Raw genomic sequence first — 22,469 nt, forward strand, 5'->3', positions numbered from 1 at the left:
TCTTGTGTGGAGACCGCGTGCCACAAATCCTGCCAAGAACAGAAATGGCAGTGGCTTAAAATTTTGACTGCTCTTTCTGCAGATGAACTTGTGATTAACGGGACTGTTGTGTGCGAGGAAACTTGGGGCTCCCAGAAACCAAATGGCACAGCATGCAGTGGGAAGCCCACCAGTTCACCTCTACTGGTTTTTTGCATAACTGTGGTCATAAAATGTGAGTGTGACATGCATGGTTAACTCAGGGAACGTGGGGGCTCCAAAAAACTCTGCATCGTCTTAACTAACTAGGCCTCAAGTCAAGTCCAGTGGTGGTTCATATGTGGGGCTTTTCTCATACCAGCGAGTCAGAAGTTGCAGAAAATTAAAAACAAAAGGATTTCAAAGCATTCTTACGGATACGATGTTTTCAGCCATTTTAAGCATTCAGTACAAGATGTGTGTAGTTACTGATGTTAAAAATGACAATCCAGCTCCTGTGCCACTGAAGCAGTGCACTATGGTGAACTCCAACATTTTATGTTTTGCTACAGATGAGCATGAAATGGGATGAGTCCACCTCGGCTCTTCAGGTCATATCTGGCTACCTCGAAGGTCATTCTGGGCCATCTTGTAAGCAAGTGCCTTTACTTATTCTGCTTTATGTAGTTTACATCCAGACATTGTCACTGGACAGACTGGTCCATCTGGCTCACAGGGGGCCTTCAGGATCAAAAGATCAGTGGAACATTGGATTTCCTCTTAAATGTTTCGCCAAAACCTTGATGGCAGAATCAAAAACAGAAACCAACCCTCTTCTTTATCCTCCTCTTGTAAGATTTGTTCTCCAACTTTTCCTCTTCATCATTTCCATTCTCACACTGCTTTCCCACTCGTTTCTTACTGCTTAAGTGAGTTGTTCATTTTATATTGTTGAACAAGTTGCCATCGTTTCCCTTGTGTGGACCTTTAAAAGCTTTTATTCCTACCTGTAGGTTTTTGCCTTCATACATTGTGTGCACCTCTAGCTGATTACTTTGGTTTTTTTTTAATGGTGTTTTTAGTACTCGGCTCTATCTAATGTGATAAAATGTTCTTCCCTTCCTAATTTCCCTTTTTTCTTATTCACCATCCTTGATGGTTTCTGCTCTCCATACACATCCCCCTTGATAAACGAGTCCATGTGGTTGCTCCGTCTCATTTCAAAAGATGGTGCATCACGGAAACTTGTAATAAAATGCACTACAATTATCACTCCAACAGATGGCGCATTACAAACTGTAAAAGTGCTTTTACAAATCCCATACAAAGTGGCATATGACCAAGACACACACTCTAAACATTAATGCTGAGGTCCATGTTGATTAGATAAATGGGTAGCACGGCTGGTTTAGTGTAATAGAAAAGAAACCTTAATGAACAATAAACAGGTTTTTAAATGATTTGATTTACTGAAGGGGAAAAAAAAGTACCACCACTTTATCCCCTTGTGAAAAAGTAATTGCCCCCTCTGTCACACACCCAACGAATGAACAAGTGTTAAATTAGATGACCCAGCCAAGCATCAGACCACAACGTCGATCAAATGAAATTCCTGAAGACCAGAGAAGGAAAAATTGCTGAAATGTACCACCCAGTCAGGACAGAGTGTTAAAGTGTTCTCTAAAACCTCAGAGGCCTCATCTCCTAATAGAGATGGTAAATCTGCCCAGGCACAACCCTAGCACGATCAAATTACAGAAATGCTGATTTTATATTGTTGAATAAGTTGGCATCTATTGGCTCTAGTGTACACTGTAAAATGATTTTATTGGTATCACGAAGTTCTGGCTTTCCATACAGTGTGTGTGGCTCTAGCTGATTGCTTACTTGAGGTGTTTTTAGTATTCCACCATCGATCAATGGGTTTAAAGAAACAAAAATGTGACGTCCAGTATTCGGCCTTGCATGTTCTGTGACTTGGTTTCATTTTGGTGCATTGGTCTGTTAACATTTTGTTCCTCTTCATTTAGGACTCCCTACTAAAACTTTGCCAGTCTCACTTTCTTGCCCATGAATTCATATGGTGGAGAAGATGTGCAAATTTTAATGCTTACAACTTAATTAAAAACTTGCACAAAAACCACACTGTGTGATGGTTTTGAATTACAGACGGCATGAAGCAAAAACAGCAGGCTCAGCAAAAACAGCAGGCCCAGTTCATCACTGATGTGAAAGTATAAAAGCCTGAAACGGAACCGCCTCTGGTGGGCTGTCGCCGAGACCAGTTGGTCTTAATTTCTGACCACGGCTATCATACAGTGAGGCGGAGTGGCTGTCGGGATCTTAAAAGTTCTCAAAGTCAGAACTGAGACTCCTAAGTGCACTCGAGCCATTGGCCTCTGGGTCATAAACTTCAGTGCCATTTTTTCCTTAACAGCTGTAGGCGTCTGCAGTTGAAGATACTTTTCTGGAAAAACCCTGGTACTAAGGTAAATGTAGTCCATTAGGCTTATTTGACGTCTCCACTGTTCATCTGAAGTCAAAGAACGGGCTTGAGATATGAGAGGTCAGGTGCTCATAATTACTGCTTATTGCTTAAAATGCAGATCGAAATACCATGAAAAAAGTGACACAGTAGATAAGCGTTTTATGGATGCGTCTATTTAAAGATTAAGGAAGGAGAATACTGATTTGAGTCCCGAGTCTTTGCTGCAGTCATTTTCACCCGTTTCCAGTGTAGCACCCACAATCTCTATGGACGGTGCAGTCAAAGGTTTTTCTTGTGTAAAAATGTCCATGCCACTGAAGAGAGAACACTCGCTAGATGGCACCTCGGCCATTTTGAACTCCTTTTCAAGCGGGTCTGGCCGCTGTGGGTGTAAATGTGTACCACGGCCAGTTGTTGGCCGGGACATCTGCGTGTGGAGGCCAAGGTGAACCTCAGAGTTCCCGGTTTCGTTGATGGGGCCAGCAGGCCTGTCAGTTGGTTTCGAGTTCAAGCGAGAAAGAGGACACGATGGTCCAGAGGGGGTGTGCTTTGGGAGCTGGAGGCTCACGCTTGTTTTTAATTTTGGGGAGCCGTCTGAATGCTGCGCCGTGTGGACATCGCAGTCTGGCCTCAAACTTGCAGCCTGACCCAGGAGTGCCTCAAACTGCTTCAAGAGCTGAAAAACACAAGAAAACGTGATGGTGAGTTAGGCCGGCGCAGTGGGCTGTTTATCAAGCAGATTTAATCCACACGCCGGAATTGCTATGCCAAGGGAAGACCGATAGTGGAATTGGGAAATGGATGAGCCAAAGTAAGAGGGCAGAAACGTGTGTGTGATCAGAACTAAAAGAAACAATGGAAACTGCGCGCCAAAACCAGAACGCTAACTAAAGTCGAAGGCCAAAACCAGAACGCTAACTAAAGTCGAAGGCCAAAACCAGAACGCTAACTAAAGTCCCAGCTGGAGGCTTAAAGAAGAGTATTGTGTGTTCTTCTCATTATCTTCAAAAAGTTTCCCTCTGATCACATCAAACATATACTTTGTACATTATTTAGATATTTATGTAAATGATAGATGTGTATACACTGATCAGCCACAACATTAAAACCACCTGCCTAATATTGTGTAGGTTCCACTTGTGCTGCAAAAACAGCTCTAACTAGTCGGTGGGGGGTCCACAAGACCTCTGAAGGTGTCCTGTGGTATCTGGCAGCGAGGTGGGACCTCCATGGATGAGTCTCGCGTCAGCACATCCCACAGCTGGGAGTTGGGAGGACAAACCCACACCTTGAATTCTTTGTAAATGTTCTTCAACCCATTCCGTAGGGTGGCAGGGCACATTATCCTGCTGGCAGAGGCCGATTGACATGAAGGGGTGTACAAAGTCTTCAACAATCTTTATAGGTAGGTACCTGCTTTGTGTCAAAGTAAAATCCACAAACCAGGACCCGAGGTTTTCCTACAGAACATTGCCCGGAGCTTTGCACTGCCTCCACCGGCTTGCCTTCTTCCCATAGTGCATGCTGCTGCCATCTCTTCCCCAGGTACATGATGCACATGCACCCTGTAGTCCAGATGATCTAACCAGGCCAAGCCACCTTCTGCTGCTGCTGCTCCATGGTCCAGTTCTGGCGTTCACCTGCCCATTGTAGGTATTTTTGAGCAGTGGACAGTGGTCAGCATGGGCACTCTGACTGGGTCTGAGGCTAGTCGGCTCCATACACGTCAAGCTGACACCTTTCTCTCACATGGCCAGCTTTTTCAGTTTTTCAACAATCTGTGCTCCCCATGCTCCTGAATAAGCATTAGGCATCCATGATCCTGTTGATGGTTCACCAGCTGCCCTTTTTAACCATTCCATACTGGGATGCCCTACCATTTTGGAGGTGCTCTGTCTCGGTCACGTAGCCATCACCATTTTCCCTTGGCACAGTTGTTCTGATCCTTACACTTGACCATGGATCCTGCTTCCTGCACACCACCTTCAAGAGCCGACCGTTCACTTGTTGCCTAAGGTGCCACTGGAACAAGATAATCAAATGTCACTCACCTCACCTGCCAGGGCTTTCAGTGTTGCAACTGATTGGTGGATGTATTGTGCATGTACGTGATAATTCATATGCCACTGTCCGGTTTCTGTACACAAGATCCATGCCATAATCTATAGGTAGCAGTTTGACATCCCAGATTGGCAAAGGGAAGAGTGAAAGGTAAGACAGGAGCAGAATATTTTATCCCCTGATCCAAATCAGAAAAGAAATAAGAGTCCTACACTGTAACAAATGTCGGTGCAGAAAACCAGGAAGAAGAGCCCACAAAAATTGTATACACCGAAAAATCCTATTTTGCAAGAAAATGAATATTCTAATGACTCGTGTTCAGGTAACCAAGAAAGATCCTATCATCTATGTTGGAATAATCCAAGTCAGGAAATTGAGGGATCCTGCCTGTATATTTATTTATTCAGAGAGAGACCTGTTGGCAAGAGGAGAACTTCTTATAAGCACCACCATCTCTATTGATGTCTCTCTAAAATCTGCAGGAGTAACCTCGTTTTGTAACTGCTTAGAATAAAAGGTAAGAATCGCCTCTTCTATGGTACTACTAGGGTGTTGTACCGTGTCAGCCATTATGAGTGTAGAGAAAAGCCAAGCAAAATGACACCTTTTATTGGCTAACTAAAAAGATTACAATATGCAAGCTTTCGAGGCAACTCCGGCCCCTTCTTCAGGCAAATGATGTAATGATATACATAATGCCTGAAGAAGTGGCCTGAGTTGCCTCGAAAGCCTGCATATTGTAATCTTTTTAGTTAGCCAATAAAAGGTGTCATTTTGCTTGGCTTTTCTCTTCTATAGGACAAAGGTGAGTGTTTATTCTGTAGAATCTGACAAGTTGTGATTTGATTATACCCCTGAAAGCGTGTTTGGGATGATAACTGAATCTTGATAATTCATATGCCATTGGCCAGTTTCAGTATACAATGCGTAATTAAAATAAGAGAATGAGAATTGTGCAACGCGTAACATCTTGTGATTCTGTAATGTGGTGTGGATTTGTTTGTGAATCAGATGAATGACGATTGGTGCCGTGGACATTCACACTGTCGATGGGGCGGTTATTTATTTTTTTGGTGGGGATTCCGGGAACGCGCCCAGACCTGCAATAAATGACAGACGGGGCCACGAATCCACTAAATCAAGTAACTGAATAGCATATTAAATGGAATTCAAATATAAACCACAAAAATCAGACAACCTTTCCCCTTCGGCGATAACAAATACAACACACAACAATAAACTCTTACAACAATGTCCATGAATCAGTCCCCTGTAATGGATGGAAATGGAGCTTTGGCAGATTCTGTGAACTGTAGAGGTGAATATAAAGTTTGTCCGACCGTTTCTGAAGCATTTTGTGTGGAGATGCGTGGGAGCGCTCCCTCCGATGAAGACCATGCACGAGGCAAAACTTGAATCCAGTGGAACAGCACAACCACGTATCTCCACCCAGGCAAACGGCAACAGTGCCAACAAACAACGGGGCTCCTTCTCTGTTTCGCTGGCTCTCTTTTAAAGTTCCCGCCAGTCCTTCTTGTCCCCAGCAGCCCCCTGCGCCCATCGCAGACATCCAATGAGGGCAAATACCTCAGCTGGGAAATGAAGTCCATCAAGTTGTAGCACTGCTACACAATCATGACATCGGTTTTTGGGGAGTAACTTGTTCACAAATCAAAGTTAATGGGACGTGCGACTCGGGCAGCGCCAGTGAAATGAATGACTGCATACACGGCCCGCATGCATTTTTAGCACTTCTGTTGAGGCATTCGTGCTCACAAATCAGCGCCTAGGATTCATTCAAAAGAAGGAATCGTTCACAAATCACCCATCGGTCCTGCAGTATTAAACATGTGACAGGAGTTCAGTATCACATCTGGGATGTTTGACTTGAATCAGCATTGCTCGAGTCTCATGGTATCGGCCGTGGGGGGTCTGTAAACCAGGAAAATGTAACCTAGACTCCTGCATTTGTGAAAATGTTTGGATTTGGTTTCCTCATCACTTGTAAAATCTCTTAAAACACTGAACTGCACCCCTGCTGGTAACATGAATGTCAACAGGACTACTCACTTTTGTGGCTCTGTGGCCGGCAGGGCCTGTGACGCCCTTACTCAGCTGCTTCAACTGCTGACGAGTGATTCCAAAAATCTGGTCAATGGACAAAAGGTCAGATGACATCAGGCAGGCCAGAGCTGACAGCGCCCTCTAGAGAAAGAAGAGAGAAAAATCATTCAAGAAACAGACAGTTGACTTGAGTGGTTTTGCAAAGAAGAATAAGGAAAAACGGCTGGCTGTGCAAAACCAACAGCGAGAGACCTGAGCACACCGAGTCCAAGGCCATCATGGCTGCCACCTACTAAATACCAACTTGAAGGGGGTGAATTCGTAGGAGATCAGTTATTTTGTGTTTTATATTTGTAATTGATTTAGACCACTTGGCAGAGATCCGTTTTCACTTTGACATTAACAAGTCCTTTTCTGTTACTCAGTGTCAACAAAAAGGCGCATGAAATCCACAGAGACTTGATGTTGCATAAAAAGAAAATGTTAAAACTACCAAATGGGGTGACTACTTTTTCACAGGCACTATAAGTGAAATGACAATAAATCGGAGAATCCTCCTCAGCACAGACTCCTGCATTACTGAGAATTCCCTCACTAGACAGATAGATAGATAAGGATTTAGCGTAGTTGGCAAGATTTGGATAATAATTTATCATAGATACAGTGCATCTAGAAAGTATTCACAGCACATCACTTTTTCCACATTTTGTTATGTCACAGCCTTATTCCAAAATGGATTAAATTCATTTTTTTCCTCAGAATTCTACACACAACACCCCGTAATAACAACGTGAAAAAAGTTTACTTGAGGTTTTTGCAAATTTATTAAAAATAAAAAAATTGAGAAAGCACATGTACATAAGTATTCACAGCCTTTGCCATGAAGCTCAAAATTGAGCTCAGGTCCATCCTGTTTCCCCTGATCATCCTTGAGATGTTTCTGCAGCTTCATTGGAGTCCACCTGTGGTAAATTCAGTTGACTGGACATGATTTGGAAAGGCACACACCTGTCTATAGAAGGTCCCACAGTTGACAGTTCATGTCAGAGCACAAACCAAGCATGAAGTCAAAGGAATTGTCTGTAGACCTCCGAGACAGGATTGTCTCGAGGCACAAATCTGGGGAAGGTTACAGAAAAAGTTCTGCTGCTTTGAAGGTCCCAATGAGCACAGTGGCCTCCATCATCCGTAAGTGGAAGAAGTTCGAAACCAGCAGGACTCTTCCTAGAGCTGGCCGGCCATCTAAACTGAGTGATCGGGGGAGAAGGGCCTTAGTCAGGGAGGTGACCAAGAACCCAATGGTCACTCTGTCAGAGGTCCTCTGTGGAGAGAGGAGAACCTTCCAGAAGGACAACCATCTCTGCAGTAATCCACCAATCAGGCCTGTATGGTAGAGTGGCCAGACGGAAGCCACTCCTTAGTAAAAGGCACATGGCAGCCCACCTGGAGTTTGCCAAAAGGCACCTGAAGGACTCTCAGACCATGAGAAAGAAAACTCTCTGTTCTGATGAGACAAAGATTGAACTTTTTGGTGTGAATGCCAGGCGTCACGTTTGGAGGAAACCAGGCACCGCTCATCACCAGGCCAATACCATCCCTACAGTGAAGCATGGTGGTGGCAGCATCATGCTGTGGGGATGTTTTTCAGCGGCAGGGACTGGGAGACTAGTCAGGGTAAAGGGAAAGATGACTGCAGCAATGTACAGAGACATCCTGGATGAAAACCTGCTCCAGTGCGCTCTTGACCTCAGACTGGGGCGACGGTTCATCTTTCAGCAGGACAACGACCCTAAGCACACAGCCAAGATATCAAAGGAGTGGCTTCAGGACAACTCTGTGAATGTCCTTGAGTGGCCCAGCCAGAGCCCAGACATGAATCCGATTGAACATCTCTGGAGAGATCTTAAAATGGGTGGGCACCGACGCTTCCCATCCAACGTGATGGAGCTTGAGAGGTGCTGCAAAGAGGAATGGGCGAAACGGGCCAAGGATAGGTGTGCCAAGCTTGTGCCATCATATTCAAAAAGACTTGAGGCTGGAATTGCTGCCAAAGGTGCATCGACAAAGTATTGAGCAAAGGCTGTGAATACTTATGGACATGGGATTACTCAGTTTTTTTTATTTTTAATAAATTTGCAAAAACCTCAAGTAAACTTTTTTCACGTTGTCATTATGGGGTGTTGTGTGTAGAATTCTGAGGAAAAAAATGAATTGAATCCATTTTGGAATAAGGCTGTAACATAACAAAATGTGGAAAAAGTGATGCGCTGTGAATACTTTCCGGATGCACTGTAGATAGATAGATATGAAAGGCACTATGATAGATACTTTATTAATCCCAAAATTCACTAGTACAACAGCCTCAAATGAACAGAACTGAGAAGACACTGAAGGTAAAATGAAATCCGACTGCCTTTCACTAATAAAACATAAGAGCACTGAACGCACCATTTTGACACTGTCAGTGGGGTCCTGCAGCTTCTGGCTAAGTAGGTCTACCACCACCTCGCAGTTCAGGATTGCACACCTAAGAGGAGAAAAGAAAACAAGTAGTTCAGAATCCACAGAAGTACGATGTGTGTGGGGTCTTTATATACCCACTGCAGGGTCAGTGGGTTGCCAGGGTTTGCTGCAGGCAGAGTTGGCACAAGACAGTTGAAGACCGGAACCCACAGTGGCTGTCTGAAAACATCCATTTGAACAAGTGGCAGCTCCATGGAGTGTTGATACAAGCTTGGGGACCTGGGGGCTTTTTTTTTTTCTCTGACGATGATGAGAAGTGTCATGTGAGAAGAAATATATCAGAATTATCCCAGCATGCTAGAGTATGGATACCTGACCCGCCAAGTAAAAGAGGGGAGGCCATGGAGACAGGCTATGGGGGAATAAACATACATCAATAAATAAATGCCAGGAAGAGTCGTTCCTCCAGTACAACAGGAGGCAGTGCTCCTCTGGTCTTGGCTCCAGTTTGGACATCCACTAGGCTTCTTGGGACTTGTAGATTGGGAAAGCAGCCCTGTTGGAGTCCTTGGGGGCTGCCACTGGGAGAAGACCCCCATATTGTATGGCAGTCCCACCTGACCCGGAAGCGCTTCCTGAGTGCACCGTTCTGGCACCAGTAGTACTTACCCTTAATAAATCCTACGCTGAAATCCTCCCAAGATTATAACGTTCCCTACTCGTTGTTACACTGCGGGGGATCCCCATGTCTCTCACACATTAAAATTCAAGCTCTGCATTGTATTTTGATATTTATGAATGCCAAAACTAGCTTTCTTAAATGCTAATTGGGTAACTACTTGATTCATGTACCAGTATTTTAATTCTGCTCTTACTGCTGGCTGTTAATACATTTTATACTCTACTAGCTGTGCTACCCGTCAAGATGGATGAAAATCTGAGTAAGTAACAAAGACTTCAGTGTTGACGTTTGCAGTGCGCCATGCAACGTGTACGTCTCTGTTATGTGCCACTTGGTATAGGATTCGTAAAAGCAGTGCTAATGCTTGTGATGCACCATAGCAGGCAGACAGACAGTAATCCATTTGTTAAGGTGGCTCACAGCGAAAGGCACAACTTTGTTGTTTTTAGAATTTGCTTGAATATTCCGGTTGATTTTGCGACCTCTCGTCGCTCTAAGAATCACAGTTCACTTGCAGGAGCGATTTAGTCACGCTAATCCGAGACAGAGGCTGTGGGCCGAATGGAGTGGGGTGCTGGGCAGGACCCTCCTCGCCGTCCTGTTTCACTACAACATTGGCGGAGCCGCGGAGGACGGCTAGTGACTTTTGGTCACATCTGAACTACAGTATAATGAAGTAATCACAAGGGACAAAAAAATTAAATATGGAAGCTTGAACAATTAAAACGTTCACAAGATCAAATACAAGATTGACAGCCCTCAAGTTGCATACTCCATACACACTAATATTTCTTCAGTTAATTGAAAGTAACAGAAGGGCCCGTCTGCGTTCCACTTATTGTCCATTTACATATGGAGACTTTTTATATCTCCATCCCTATAGAGGAAGAATGAGAACAGGCGTAATACTTACTCTTTGAGAAAGAGTTGCGTCTCCTCCCGGGTCAGGAAGACCTTTGAGCCTCGGGTCGTTGTGGTGACTAACTGCATTTCCTGGGCACAGTCACTTAAAGGCATGGCTTCTCCCCTGGTAAGATAATTGGCACCCAAAGCAAATTAAAAAAACTTAAAAGTAAAAAGTGTATGCTTGGCACCAAAATGCACACGTGTACTTGGCAACCCGTTAGAAATGGCAAATTGCCCCTGGGTTTGACTGGACCGGGCTTATTCTGTGTCAGGGGGGCTGCAGCTCACCTCACACCCCTTGTAAAAAGAAGGTGCCCCCCAGCTCAGACATCCTATAATAGCTCCGCTCCTAGAGGGCCACAGTGGCCGCAGGTTTTTATTTAAATTGAGTTTCTTAATCCAAAGCCAACTATTGCTGCTGAAGCAATCAATGCTCAAGTAACATCTTTACAATTTATATCACGGAACGTGCTTGATAAGATTCCCTATTCTTAATGTCACCTGAATATTTCCACTCACTGTCTTTAGTTAATTCTCGTTTTCTTAAGCAGCTTAACAATAAGATAGAAATGACAAAGCAGCTCACCCCCTAACGTGGTCCCATTTACATGCGAGTGTGTTCATCTCAAAGTGTCTTCTTTTAATCAGATATTTGTGCAGAAAATGAAAAAGTGAAGAACTTAGAATTTAAAATCTGCCCAAGGCCACGTTTATATCAGGGGTGTCCAAATACGGTTTTGGTGGGCCGCAGTGGCTGCAGGTTTTCATTCTAACCCTTTTCCTAATCAGGGAGCAGTTTTTATGGTTAACTCCGTTTCCCCTTCATTTTAATAGCCCTGTTTTTAAGGATTCAGTCCTCTGATTTGATTCATTTCTTCCTTAAATGGCAGCCAAACAGAAATGAGATGTGAAACGAGCTGACAGATGACCAGCTGAATTGTGACGTCAAACTCCAGCCAATTTCACTCCAACCACGTTCTTAATGAGCAGCCAGTTCTTGCTGTTAATTAAAACCGTTATTGAATATCAGGACTTGTCACTGCTCTCGTTCTGCCACAGCAGTCTGTCGATTCTCTGTTTTTTAAGACCACCGTCAAGATGTTTTGGTGACCTGAGCAGACCATCACGACCGAGACCTTCACCTTTCTTTATTTTCAGGTTAGCTGGTGGTCACGTGGTGGTTTGTTTTGTGTCTCATTATTGTTTGGCTGCTCATTAAGGCAAAAGAAACAACTAAGGGGGTCTGAGTCACGTCAATTAAAACTAAAGGCAGAACAAGTGAATCAGCGGCACAAACAGCTCACTAATTAAGAAGATGGTTAGAATGAAAACCTGCAGCCACTGTGGCCCACCAGGACCGGAATTGGACACCCAGATTTAGATACTGCTGCAAAAGCAAAATTGACAATATAAGAATGACATGAAAATGAATAATGAAAGCCATAGAATTAAACAACAAGTTCCATTAATTAGCATAGAATTACGTAAAACAAAAACATGAAATCACTGCGGCCCCCCCAGGACCCCTGCCCTATGATTTTTTTCTTTTTTTTAGTAGCCAATCATCTTGGGTAGTCTATGCAGTTTACAAACATTTAAATGAATGTGTTAACCACTAGCTACTGCCATATTTCAAGACCACTGAGCACCACCGTGACTGCAGGATTATAAGCACTCATTGGATCTTATAAATCTGAAAGAAAACAAACCAAAACATGGAAGAGAGTGTTTGGTTCAAGCCAAGTAAATTAAAAAGCTGAAATTAACCACACTGTTAGCTTAAAAAGTGAATGTGCTCCTGGTACTTTGTGGACAATTCATGTCGTCCTCTTAAGGATCGGAGAGTACACTTTGCAGAATTATTATTATTATTATCCTCTACTGAATTGTGTTTGAAGTCATCAGTCGTTTTCAGTTGCTTCATAATTCCCGCTGTCTCATTTCCCTGCTTCAGCTCTGCAGACACAGCATCTGACATCGGTCTGATGGACTGAGTGGTCATTTGTGAAAATACTTATCTTATTAATCTCGCTCAAAGTACATTTTTGTTTTTTTTAAAAAAAACTTCAATTTGCCTGGTCAAGGCTGTGTCTAGCAAACCACCTTCCTGGAACTCAGTGATAAAACTGTCCACTATGGCCACAACATCTCAGATGCTGGGTGAGGTCGGTGCATAGAGGTTACGTCTGGTCAGGAGGGCACTGGGGTGGCTCACCAGGATTCTCCAGATCATTTCACATGTACTCGGTCGAGCAGATATTCTTTACCTTTCAGAAAGGTCGCTGCTCTCCCTGCTGCCTGCCGATTGGCTGTCTGTCCCGGATTTGCTGCTTCCATGCAAAGATGCCCTGCCAAGGTCCCCATTCTCCTGAGAGGAATTCTGGGAACTGTGTCCACTGTCGTTCTCCTCCCAGCCACCACCAGCCTGGCCTGGTAACCTGTGAACTACAATCAGATAAACCAAGCTGGTCATTCTTCTAACAGGCAACTGGACGCTTCATAAAGACAGACAATTAATGGAACTTCGTAAATCTATTTATATGTTACTGAACCCAATTAATCCAGCTTTGGGTTATGGGGCTGGGGCTTATCCTGGCAACATTAACTGAAAGGAAAATGCTGCAACCAATAATACTGGATAAGAGATTTTTTGCTTTCTGAACACTTTTGGGTGTATCTTGCAGATTTTAGACTATTGATCACAAAAATCATGCACCATTTTATTGCAACAGCTATTACTGTGGTTTGGTCTCATATTATAAAGTACTAGTCATTAAGCCCGTTACAATAACGGGCGCTAGAACAGTAGTGCATAAACATTAGTAGGGACAGTCTATATTAAATGGCAAGGGACTTTGACATTTTCAGCATTGTTGGTCGTATTTTTCTTTCTTTCAGCCTTTTTGCTGATGTTTACTTGCTGAGCTGACCGTTCTTCGTGGGCTGCCGCCGTGTATTGTGTGTCTTTAATTTTCTGTGACAGTAATACTTGCTTGTACGTCCGTAATATACCTTTAATTTTCTCTGGTGGTAATACAGGCGTGCGCGGCGGTAATATGCCTGTAACTTTCTCTGACAGTAATATCGCGCATCGTACCGTGCCCCGCGCATGCGCACTTCACCAGAAGACACACACACACGGACACCTGGACGCACACAGGGATTTTGTTAAAGAGGATTCATATGCACTACAACAACTTCAACTCAACACCTCTGGTGGTCTAAAAGTAGTGGCTGCAGCTCAAATACACCAAGTAATGCGAATGGGACGGCTGTGCTGAAGCGTCTCGTTACTGCTCTGTAAGCGCGGCAGAAAAACCACTTGTCTGTCCAACAACGATATTGTTGCTCCCTCTTCAAATAAAAACTTCCACCGATGAAAAATTTCATTAACGTGATGAACAATGAAGGTGAAGGATCTCGATCTTTGAGAGAGATGTCGCCACAAATAACCGATACCAAGTTTGAGGGAGGCGTTTTTGGTCATGCACAAATTGGACACGTCGTCGATGACCAGTGGTTTGAAGATTCAACGGTGGAACTGGAGGAAATCACATGGAAGGCACTCAAAGACGATGTTGAGAATTGTCCTGGCAACTACATAGCATCACACTAGGTTTAGTTTTAGGTTTATTTGTCATATATAGGTTAACACAGGGTCAACATACAATGAAATGTGTATGACGAGAAAAACAAGTCACTCAGCCTAGATCCAATAAAGCTTAAAAAAAGATTACAAGTTAAAAATAGATAAGTCATATAAAATAAAATGTGTATGTTTTAAAAGCTAACTGCTTAACCTCCTTAACGTTACATTTTTTCCCTCAAAAACAAAAAAATAAATGTTTTATTAAATCATATCTTTCAACTGTAAAATGTTAAAAACACTAAAAGTACAAATTCAGAAATGGAGAAAGTATAATTATACAAATACTAATGATGAATAATAATAATAATAATAATATGAACAGCACATGTGCAAGTGACACAAGTGTCACTTTCGAATTCCCAGAATCATTTTCAGTTTCACTGACCATTTCAATTTGATTTCGTCATCACTGCTGAGGAGAGGCGTTTCTTACGAGATGTCATTATGAGGCTAGGAGAAGGCGTGTCTACACCGTTGCCCAGGTAATGCTCGGGCCTGACACTGTCATGCCTTTACCGCACTAACGCTGTTGGCACTTTTACAGCCCGAGTAATCCTCGCGTCTTACAGGAGTCGTGTCTCTACCGTTGTTGGAGTGGCGCTCGGGACCAACGCGTTTAGCACCGTTTTACAGCCTGAATGATGCTCGGGTGTAATGCTAAGGAGGTTAAAGCATACAAAACCAAGAAATACAACATGATGCTAAAGATCAATTTTCAGCATTCATGCTTGGTCTTCTTCCCCGCTAATCTTGGTGCGGTCGGTGATGCACACGGCGAAAAGGTTCCAACAGGCCATTGCAACGATGGAAAAGCAGGATCAGGGACAAGTGAAATCCATCGATGCGGACAGACTATTGTATGGACACTGAAACGAGACGCATCGGATGCGGAGTACAACTGAAAACATTTTTAGCTCATTTGAATTAGTGCAATGTGTCGGCATTATTAAACGATTAAACACACTAAATTCAATAAAAGCTAAACTTCAGGTTTCTCCAAATTCCTTCATGATACATTCAATTTGAAATTATATTTGCGTTCAGATTAAAGTTGTCTATCGTAATCACGAAAAGGAAGCAAAACCTTTGAGGTCGAAGTGGTCTTGTAAAGTGCTTGGAATTTTATCAGTCTGTCACCATTTTAGACATTTCTAGCACCTTCTGTGAAATCCTAGTGAAACAGAATACTTTAAAAAGTATTGAATGTGCTTTTATCTAATTGGTGGTCCTGGCACAAATAACTTATTAGGAAAGCACTGGAAACAATAGGCACATTCTGGCAGCCCGACAACCGAAGACAGCCACGTTAGAAGTCCATCTGCTCAGCTTCACTTCACTTCACTTCACTTTCTGGTTCTGGCACGTTCTCCTTTACTGGGTAAAGAAACGGAGCGTCATTGTGACCAGCCCTCTTCCAATGGTCTTGTTTCAACTAGTTTGACAGGAGAGTGATCGGATCAACACTAAAAGAAAACAAGGTAAGCTTATTTGGTTTTCTAGGACTGTATCTTCTTTTTGTTGGGAAGGGTTAGGGTTTCAATTCAAAAATCTGCACTGTGGTGAATGACTAGTGGTCTGCTGCAAACCTGCACCACCTGGCTCGAAACTGATCTTCTCGGAGCTTGAGCCAACAGAGACCACCTTTCGTCAGCTTTGCAGAGACCGACTCTGAACACTGCAAGCCAAGCAAGCTCTTCCTGGTGATGTCAACTGAACGCTCTCTCTTTTGGCCCCCCATTTTTACTGTGCAATGTCGCCACTGCAAATGTTATCTTGACAAACACATGCAGTAACACAAAGAGAGTGAGAATACCTCTTCACAGTAATGCAGATCAGCACTTACCAAACTTTTTCTAAGAGTTTGCCTCACCTTTCTCAAAGTGAAACGGCGGAGGAGCATTTTCAGGAAGAGCTGTGGCCTTCCGGACATTAGGTGGTGCCATCACCGGCTGATAGCTGTTGTCATATTGAATGATGGTGGGTTCTTCAGGAGGAGGGAGGACTGCAACTGCCACGACTTCGGCTGCTTTCTGAATCCTGTTCAGGAAGGAAGCGCCCGCAGAGCCTGTAGTAAGAGAGAGTCAATTCAAGAAGGACAGACACACAGGAAGCAGGAGTGAGAGTGACACGAGCACAAGCAAGCACAGAAGAATTGTTAGAATAGGAAAAGAGGTATATAAAAAAGGACAGCGACAATGAGATACAGCGCATCACTTTTTCCACATTTTGTTATGTTACAGCCTTATTCCAAAATGGATTAAATTCATTTTTTTCCTCAGAATTCTACACACAACACCCCATAATGACAACGTGAAAAAAGTTTACTTGAGGTTTTTGCAAATTTATTAAAAATAAAAAAACTGAGAAATCCCATGTACATAAGTATTCACAGCCTTTGCTCAATACTTTGTCGATGCACCTTTGGCAGCAATTACAACCTCAAGTCTTGTTGAATATGATGCCACAAGCTTGGCACACCTATCCTTGGCCAGTTTCGCCCATTCCTCTTTGCAGCACCTCTCAAGCTCCATCAGGTTGGATGGGAAGCGTCGCTGCACAGCCATTTTAAGATCTCTCCAGAGATGTTCAATCAGATTCAAGTCTGGGCTCTGGCTGAGCCACTCAAGGACATTCACAGAGTTGTCCTGAAGCCACTCCTTTGATATCTTGGCTGTGTGCTTAGGGTCGTTGTCCTGCTGAAAGATGAACCGTCAACCCCAGTCTGAGGTCAAGAGCGCTCTGGAGCAGGTTTTCATCCAGGATGTCTCTGTACATTGCTGCAGTCATCTTTCCCTTTATCCTGACTAGTCTCCCAGTTCCTGCCACTGAAAAACATCCCCACAGCATGATGCTGCCACCACCATGCTTCACTGTAGGGATGGCATTGGCCTGGTGATGAGCAGTGCCTGGTTGGGGTGTTGTGTGTAGAATCCTGAGGAAAAAAATGAATTGAATCCATTTTGGAATAAGGCTGTAACATAACAAAATGTGGAAAAAGTGATGCGCTGTGAATACTTTCCAGATGCACTGTACAATTAGAAAGAGGCCAGAGCCAAGGCAAAGTATAATGGGGCTGTCCCCTTGGCTCCAAAATGCCATTTGCTCACTTCTTAGCAGTAGTGGTGGTTGTCGTCCAATACACACCAGTACATTTTACTTCAAAAATTCTGACAGTGTTGTTTGCCTTTCATTAAAAACTCGAACCTCAGTGTTAAAGGATAAGCAGTATTTTCAAGTCAAAGTTGCTTCTTCACAATCCTGGTCTATATTAAATTTGCCAAAAAAAACTGTGTTCTAAAGTGACGCATTTTTATAAAAAAAAAATACTGTGCTTGAAGATAACAATTGGGCTCTAAGGACTCCAGAGAGAAAACGTCTTAAAACTCAAGTGCATAAACTACGTACAATGAAGCTCCTATGTGCTCTTGTCACTACGCTCTCAGTCGGTGTGTAGCCCGCTCTTTGGCCTTTGGAGAACAACCTATACAGATTGTAATGGGGGGAGTTGGGGGTTTGTGCCATCATAACCACACACACACCCCCCCAGCCACTACAAACATCTTCTTCCCTTAAGAAATAAGGCAGAGAATCAGTAATATAATGATACCACAAAGATACCATATAAAATATAGGAAGTCACATTTATCTTAAATCAAAATTTTTGCTGCTTCAAAGTGGGCGTATTTTGGATAATTTTAAGGCCGTTTCCATCACGTATGGATGCTTGGTTCCATTCAGCCCCATTGTATGCTGCAAGAACAGGCAATGCATTTTAAAAACTTTATACACAAAAAGGCTTCACTTTAGGACACAAGTATTTGTGGCAAATTAATATATAAAATGACTGTGAAGAAATAAAGTTGACTTGAAATAACGCTGACGGTATCTTTAACTAAGAAATATACTCACTTGGATATACACGTGTGCTGCGTTTCTTTCAATCAGCCTTACAGAATGATAACTGGATTATCTCAGTGTCAGTGCAGAGAGACGCGTAAGAAAACCTCATTAAAACTTGGGGTGGCACTCACTGTTCGTTAGTGGAGTAAATCAATATAATCATGTCAGTAATACTACAGCAGCCCGCTCACTACCTGCTTGAATGACGTCCTAGCATTCTCTGCGGTCATATTATTATGTGTGTGTTTTTGCGTATTTCATAGTTTTTCCTCATCAGCATTCCATTTGTAGGTTTTCTTTTTAAACTTAGTTTGACACTGGAGGTGTCATGTGACTGCACTCACTCTGTCGTCGTTGTGGAAGTAACAGTATAATAAACCCAACGGTCACTTCATGTACGAGCGTATGATCCCTCAGTGGGTAACACTTACTGTCAGGACTTCCTTAGCACAGTTACTTTCTACAGTCCAGTAGGCTCTCGCCCAAGGCTGGTTTCTCTGGTTTTGACTTTTGCTTTGCTCTTGACTCATGATTCGTGCCTAACCCTTTTGTTGTGGATTCTTACATTTCCTGACAACATGAACACATGCAGCCAGCCATGCCTTGTGTCACCAGTCCGGGTTGGTGACGGTGGTGTAATTATGTGGGGAATGTTTTCATGGCACACTTTGGGCCTGATAATACCAATCAATCATCACTTTAATGCCATGGCGTATTTGGGTATTGTTGACCACAACGTACCTACCGTCTAATAGCTAATTCCAGCATGGTAATGTACCATGTCACAAAGCAAAAATTAGTCTCATGCTGGTTTCATGAACATGACAAGGAGTTCAGTGTTCTTCAGTGGCCTTCCCAGTCATCGGATCTCAAACCAAAAGAACACTATTAGGAATTGGCAGAATGGGAGATTGGCAGCATGAATGAGCAGAAATTACGTGATGCAATCATGTCAACATGGAGCTGAATCTCAAAGGAATGTGTGCAACAACTTGTGGTATCCATACCATGAAGAACAGAAGCTGTTTTGAGAGCAGAAAGGCCCAGTAGTCCAGGATTGCTCCTAATAATTTGTTCAGTGAGTGTATATTTATACACTCATTTTAAAAAAGGCAATGCTGACATGGCAATGCTTGCTAGGACACAAAAACTGACTATTCACCTGGACGAATAATAAATAAATCCAAAAATATTTTGTTTTAAGCCTGCTGGATCACAGATGTTACAGCAGTGGATGTCAAGTACAAAAGCTCTAACCAAAATGAAGGTTCAAAACACAGTAGGAGGTTTAACCAGAACATCTCTTAAACCATGAATGAAATATTGTGACATGTTAGCTTTTACCCAAAGAGACCACCTTTATAGACTGAATGGTGTCCTGTTGTGTCACTCGCCATCTATGCCAGGGGTGTCCATCTCCAATCCTGGTGGGCTACGGTGGCTGCAGGTTTTCATTCTAACCCTGTTCCTAATCGGTGACCAGTTTTCACTTCTAATTAACTTCTTTTCCCCTTCATTTTAATAGTCGTGTTTTTAAGGATTCAGTCCTCTGAATTGAATCTTTTCTTCATGAAATGGCAGCCATACAGAAACCAGATATAAAGTGAGCTAACAGAAGGCCAGCCACATTGGGGTCTCAAATTCCAACTAATTTCACTCTAACCCGTTTCTTAATGAGAAGCCGACTCTTGCCGTCAATTAAACCCATTAGTTTAATTCCATAGCCTGTTGTTGCTCTCATTCTGCCACAGCAGACACTTCCAAAACTGTCGATTTTCTGTTTTTTCTAAGAACACCCTCAAAATGTTTTGGTGACCTGAACAGATCAGCCTTACGGAGATCTTCTATGGAGATTGGACACCCCTGGTCTATTCAAAGCCCTTTAGCTGCTGTTGCGCAGTTTTAAAAAGAGTTCTGCTTGAGGCATATTAAGTATTTGTCTGGTTGTCCAGATAAAAAGACTGACATTTCAATCCCTAACACAGGTTCACAACAAGACCCTGAGTGAATGTTAAATGTGAGCCGGTTACGTGGATGGAACTGGCAACCTTGTACTTTTTGTAATAGGTTAAAATAGATCCACAGAATGAAAAGAATACGCAAACCAAGGCAGACTGACAAACCCAAGTGACCAACCTTTGCTCATCTCGGCACTGTAACCAAAGCCCTGCATTCCAGAGTTGAGTCCAGAGGAAGAGCCCATCCCTAACAACAGAAAAACAAAAAGGGGACACAAATACACAATGAGGGCCATTTTAGAACACAACTCGCAGATCACAAGATGCCAGTTACAGATGAAGATGATGTACCTGCTTGTGAAGATACTCTGCATGTAGGAAGGGACGATACAGGTAAAAGTGCGTCACAGAACAAGGCACTGGCCAGTTCCTGGAAGACAGCGACTCACAAGTCAGTACAGTAAGTTCTCCATACGTGCAGTTCCATGCAAGAGCATTCAGTCCCATTTAAAGTCATCACTATAATATTGATTTCAAAAGATAAATATATATAGCCCCCAATATTATTTGCAGAAGAAAAAAATAAATAAAAACAACCACATACACAGACACACACACACAGACAACATCTCAGTCTGCAAATTTGCACTGTGGAGAACTGCTGCTGATCAGCTTGAATCTACAATATCTGGTTTAGAAGCCGACTCCTCACAGCATGAGCCAATAAAAGAACTGCCACACTTGGCGACGAGGATAGGATCTGCAGCGTGTGCAGGTGGAGTGTAGTGGCGGTGCTGCACAGGAAAGGTGAGGGCCAACAGAGAGAACTCGGCTAATGTCACCAGGAAATGTTCAGCTCACAGTGTTCAGAGATGGTCTCTCCACGACCGAGACTGAGAACAGTCCAATCACCTCACGCTGCGCCAAACAGTTGCAACTGACCTCGGGCAGTTCACCACAATGCAAAATCTTTGCACTGTGATGCTTCATGGTGCGAGTCCACGGCAGTACAAATTGCACAAATGGATGCGTTTTATGGGAATATGAGGACATACATTCTGTAGACAGAATACAACGCTCCACTGGCAGAAAGTAAGAGTGGCCACAACAAACAAACAAACCTAGAAAAATCACAAACAGAAGCAAAATATTTGAACATGGTAAAAGGTCAGCAGGACAACCACAGCCTCTAGCCGTCAGCACACAGAGCCCAGCGCAGTGTCTTTCGTTGCTTGTATTGTAGATTTGTAAACATTCCTTTGCAATGTGTTCTCAAAAATACTCACCATGCAGGAGTATCAATGGTTACATCATGGAGTAAGGGGTGTGACGAAGCCATGTGATTTTGGAATTCCACAATCAGAGAAAGTTTTTAGAGATGCACGCCTAAAGACAATTTGTTCCCCACCCTGTGGTGCCGAGGTGTCACCCATTGCATGGCTGCACTCAGGTCCTAATCTGGGATCCTGAGTTGATCTGTCATGAGGTGGGTGCAGCAATGTGCTCTATCAACATCTGCTCCTAACCTTGCTCTCTATTTCCTCCAAAGAAAGCTCTCCCATATGCGGTCTAGTCTGTATGCGCCATTCCATTCCCATGGTTTCTCTCATTGATGCCATGCTGACAATACACAACTATAGCTGTCGTTTCCTTCAGGGGACCACACAGTTTCAGCTAGAATTTCTGCATGCCTCACTGATATTGCCACCTGGATGAAGGAACACCATCTCCAGATCAACCTGGCAAAGACTGACGATCGCGTCAGCCTAGCTCGTCTGTCTAATCAGTGCCCCATTGGTGTTCAGCTTGGCTCATTATCACTAACACCTGCCAAGATGGAACACAACCATAGGGTGGTGTCTGATGATCAGCTGTCATTCCAGTAACAGCACATATTAAGTTCAAATCCTTGATGCTTCCCTACAAAGTAGTCAGTGGGTCTACACCTATATACGTGAAGACACTTACCAGTTCCTTTGCTCCTTCTTGACCACTCACGTCTGCCATTGAAAGGCGTTTGGTGATGCCAACTTTGCGTGTCATCAAATCTCAGTGCAGACTCTCTTCATGTGTAGCTCCTGAATGGTGGAATGAGCTCCCCTCTTCTATTCAAAACTCTAACACCTTCAATGTGTTTAAAAACATTTGAAGAATCTCTTGTTCGGTGAATTTCTGTCTAAGTGATATTAGCTGTTTAATTTTGTAAGTCTGGGAACTGTAACTGTAACTAGCTTATATTTTGTTTTGCACTCTTCACTTTTGGTGACCAATGTTGTAACCTTGTCCTGTAACACTTGTTCTCAAACAGTCCCCAGACTGGGGTTTACTTGATTATGTTCC

General features: G+C 43.2%; 1 protein-coding gene across 2 annotated transcripts in view; it reads right to left on the minus strand.

The window, feature by feature from the left end:
• Positions 1–2,029: 2,029 nt before the first annotated feature.
• tepsin (TEPSIN adaptor related protein complex 4 accessory protein) overlaps positions 2,030–22,469 on the minus strand; it is a 40,849-nt gene continuing 20,409 nt past the window's right edge. Inside the window, exons 6-13 of one of the 2 annotated variants that reach the window (XM_028819918.2) lie at positions 20,481–20,559; positions 20,308–20,376; positions 16,142–16,336; positions 12,890–13,067; positions 10,630–10,743; positions 9,020–9,098; positions 6,578–6,712; positions 2,030–3,122 (exon numbers count right to left, since the gene is read on the minus strand). In XM_028819918.2, coding sequence (XP_028675751.2) covers positions 2,622–3,122; positions 6,578–6,712; positions 9,020–9,098; positions 10,630–10,743; positions 12,890–13,067; positions 16,142–16,336; positions 20,308–20,376; positions 20,481–20,559 — 1,350 coding nt within the window. In that variant the 3' untranslated portion in view covers positions 2,030–2,621. Of the gene's footprint in view, positions 3,123–6,577; positions 6,713–9,019; positions 9,099–10,629; positions 10,744–12,889; positions 13,068–16,141; positions 16,337–20,306; positions 20,377–20,480; positions 20,560–22,469 lie in introns of both variants that reach the window. The other variant, XM_051936541.1, reaches the window with a different exon arrangement.

This window comes from Erpetoichthys calabaricus, chromosome 14, assembly GCF_900747795.2.
Source record: "Erpetoichthys calabaricus chromosome 14, fErpCal1.3, whole genome shotgun sequence".
Lineage (NCBI taxonomy): Eukaryota > Metazoa > Chordata > Cladistia > Polypteriformes > Polypteridae > Erpetoichthys > Erpetoichthys calabaricus.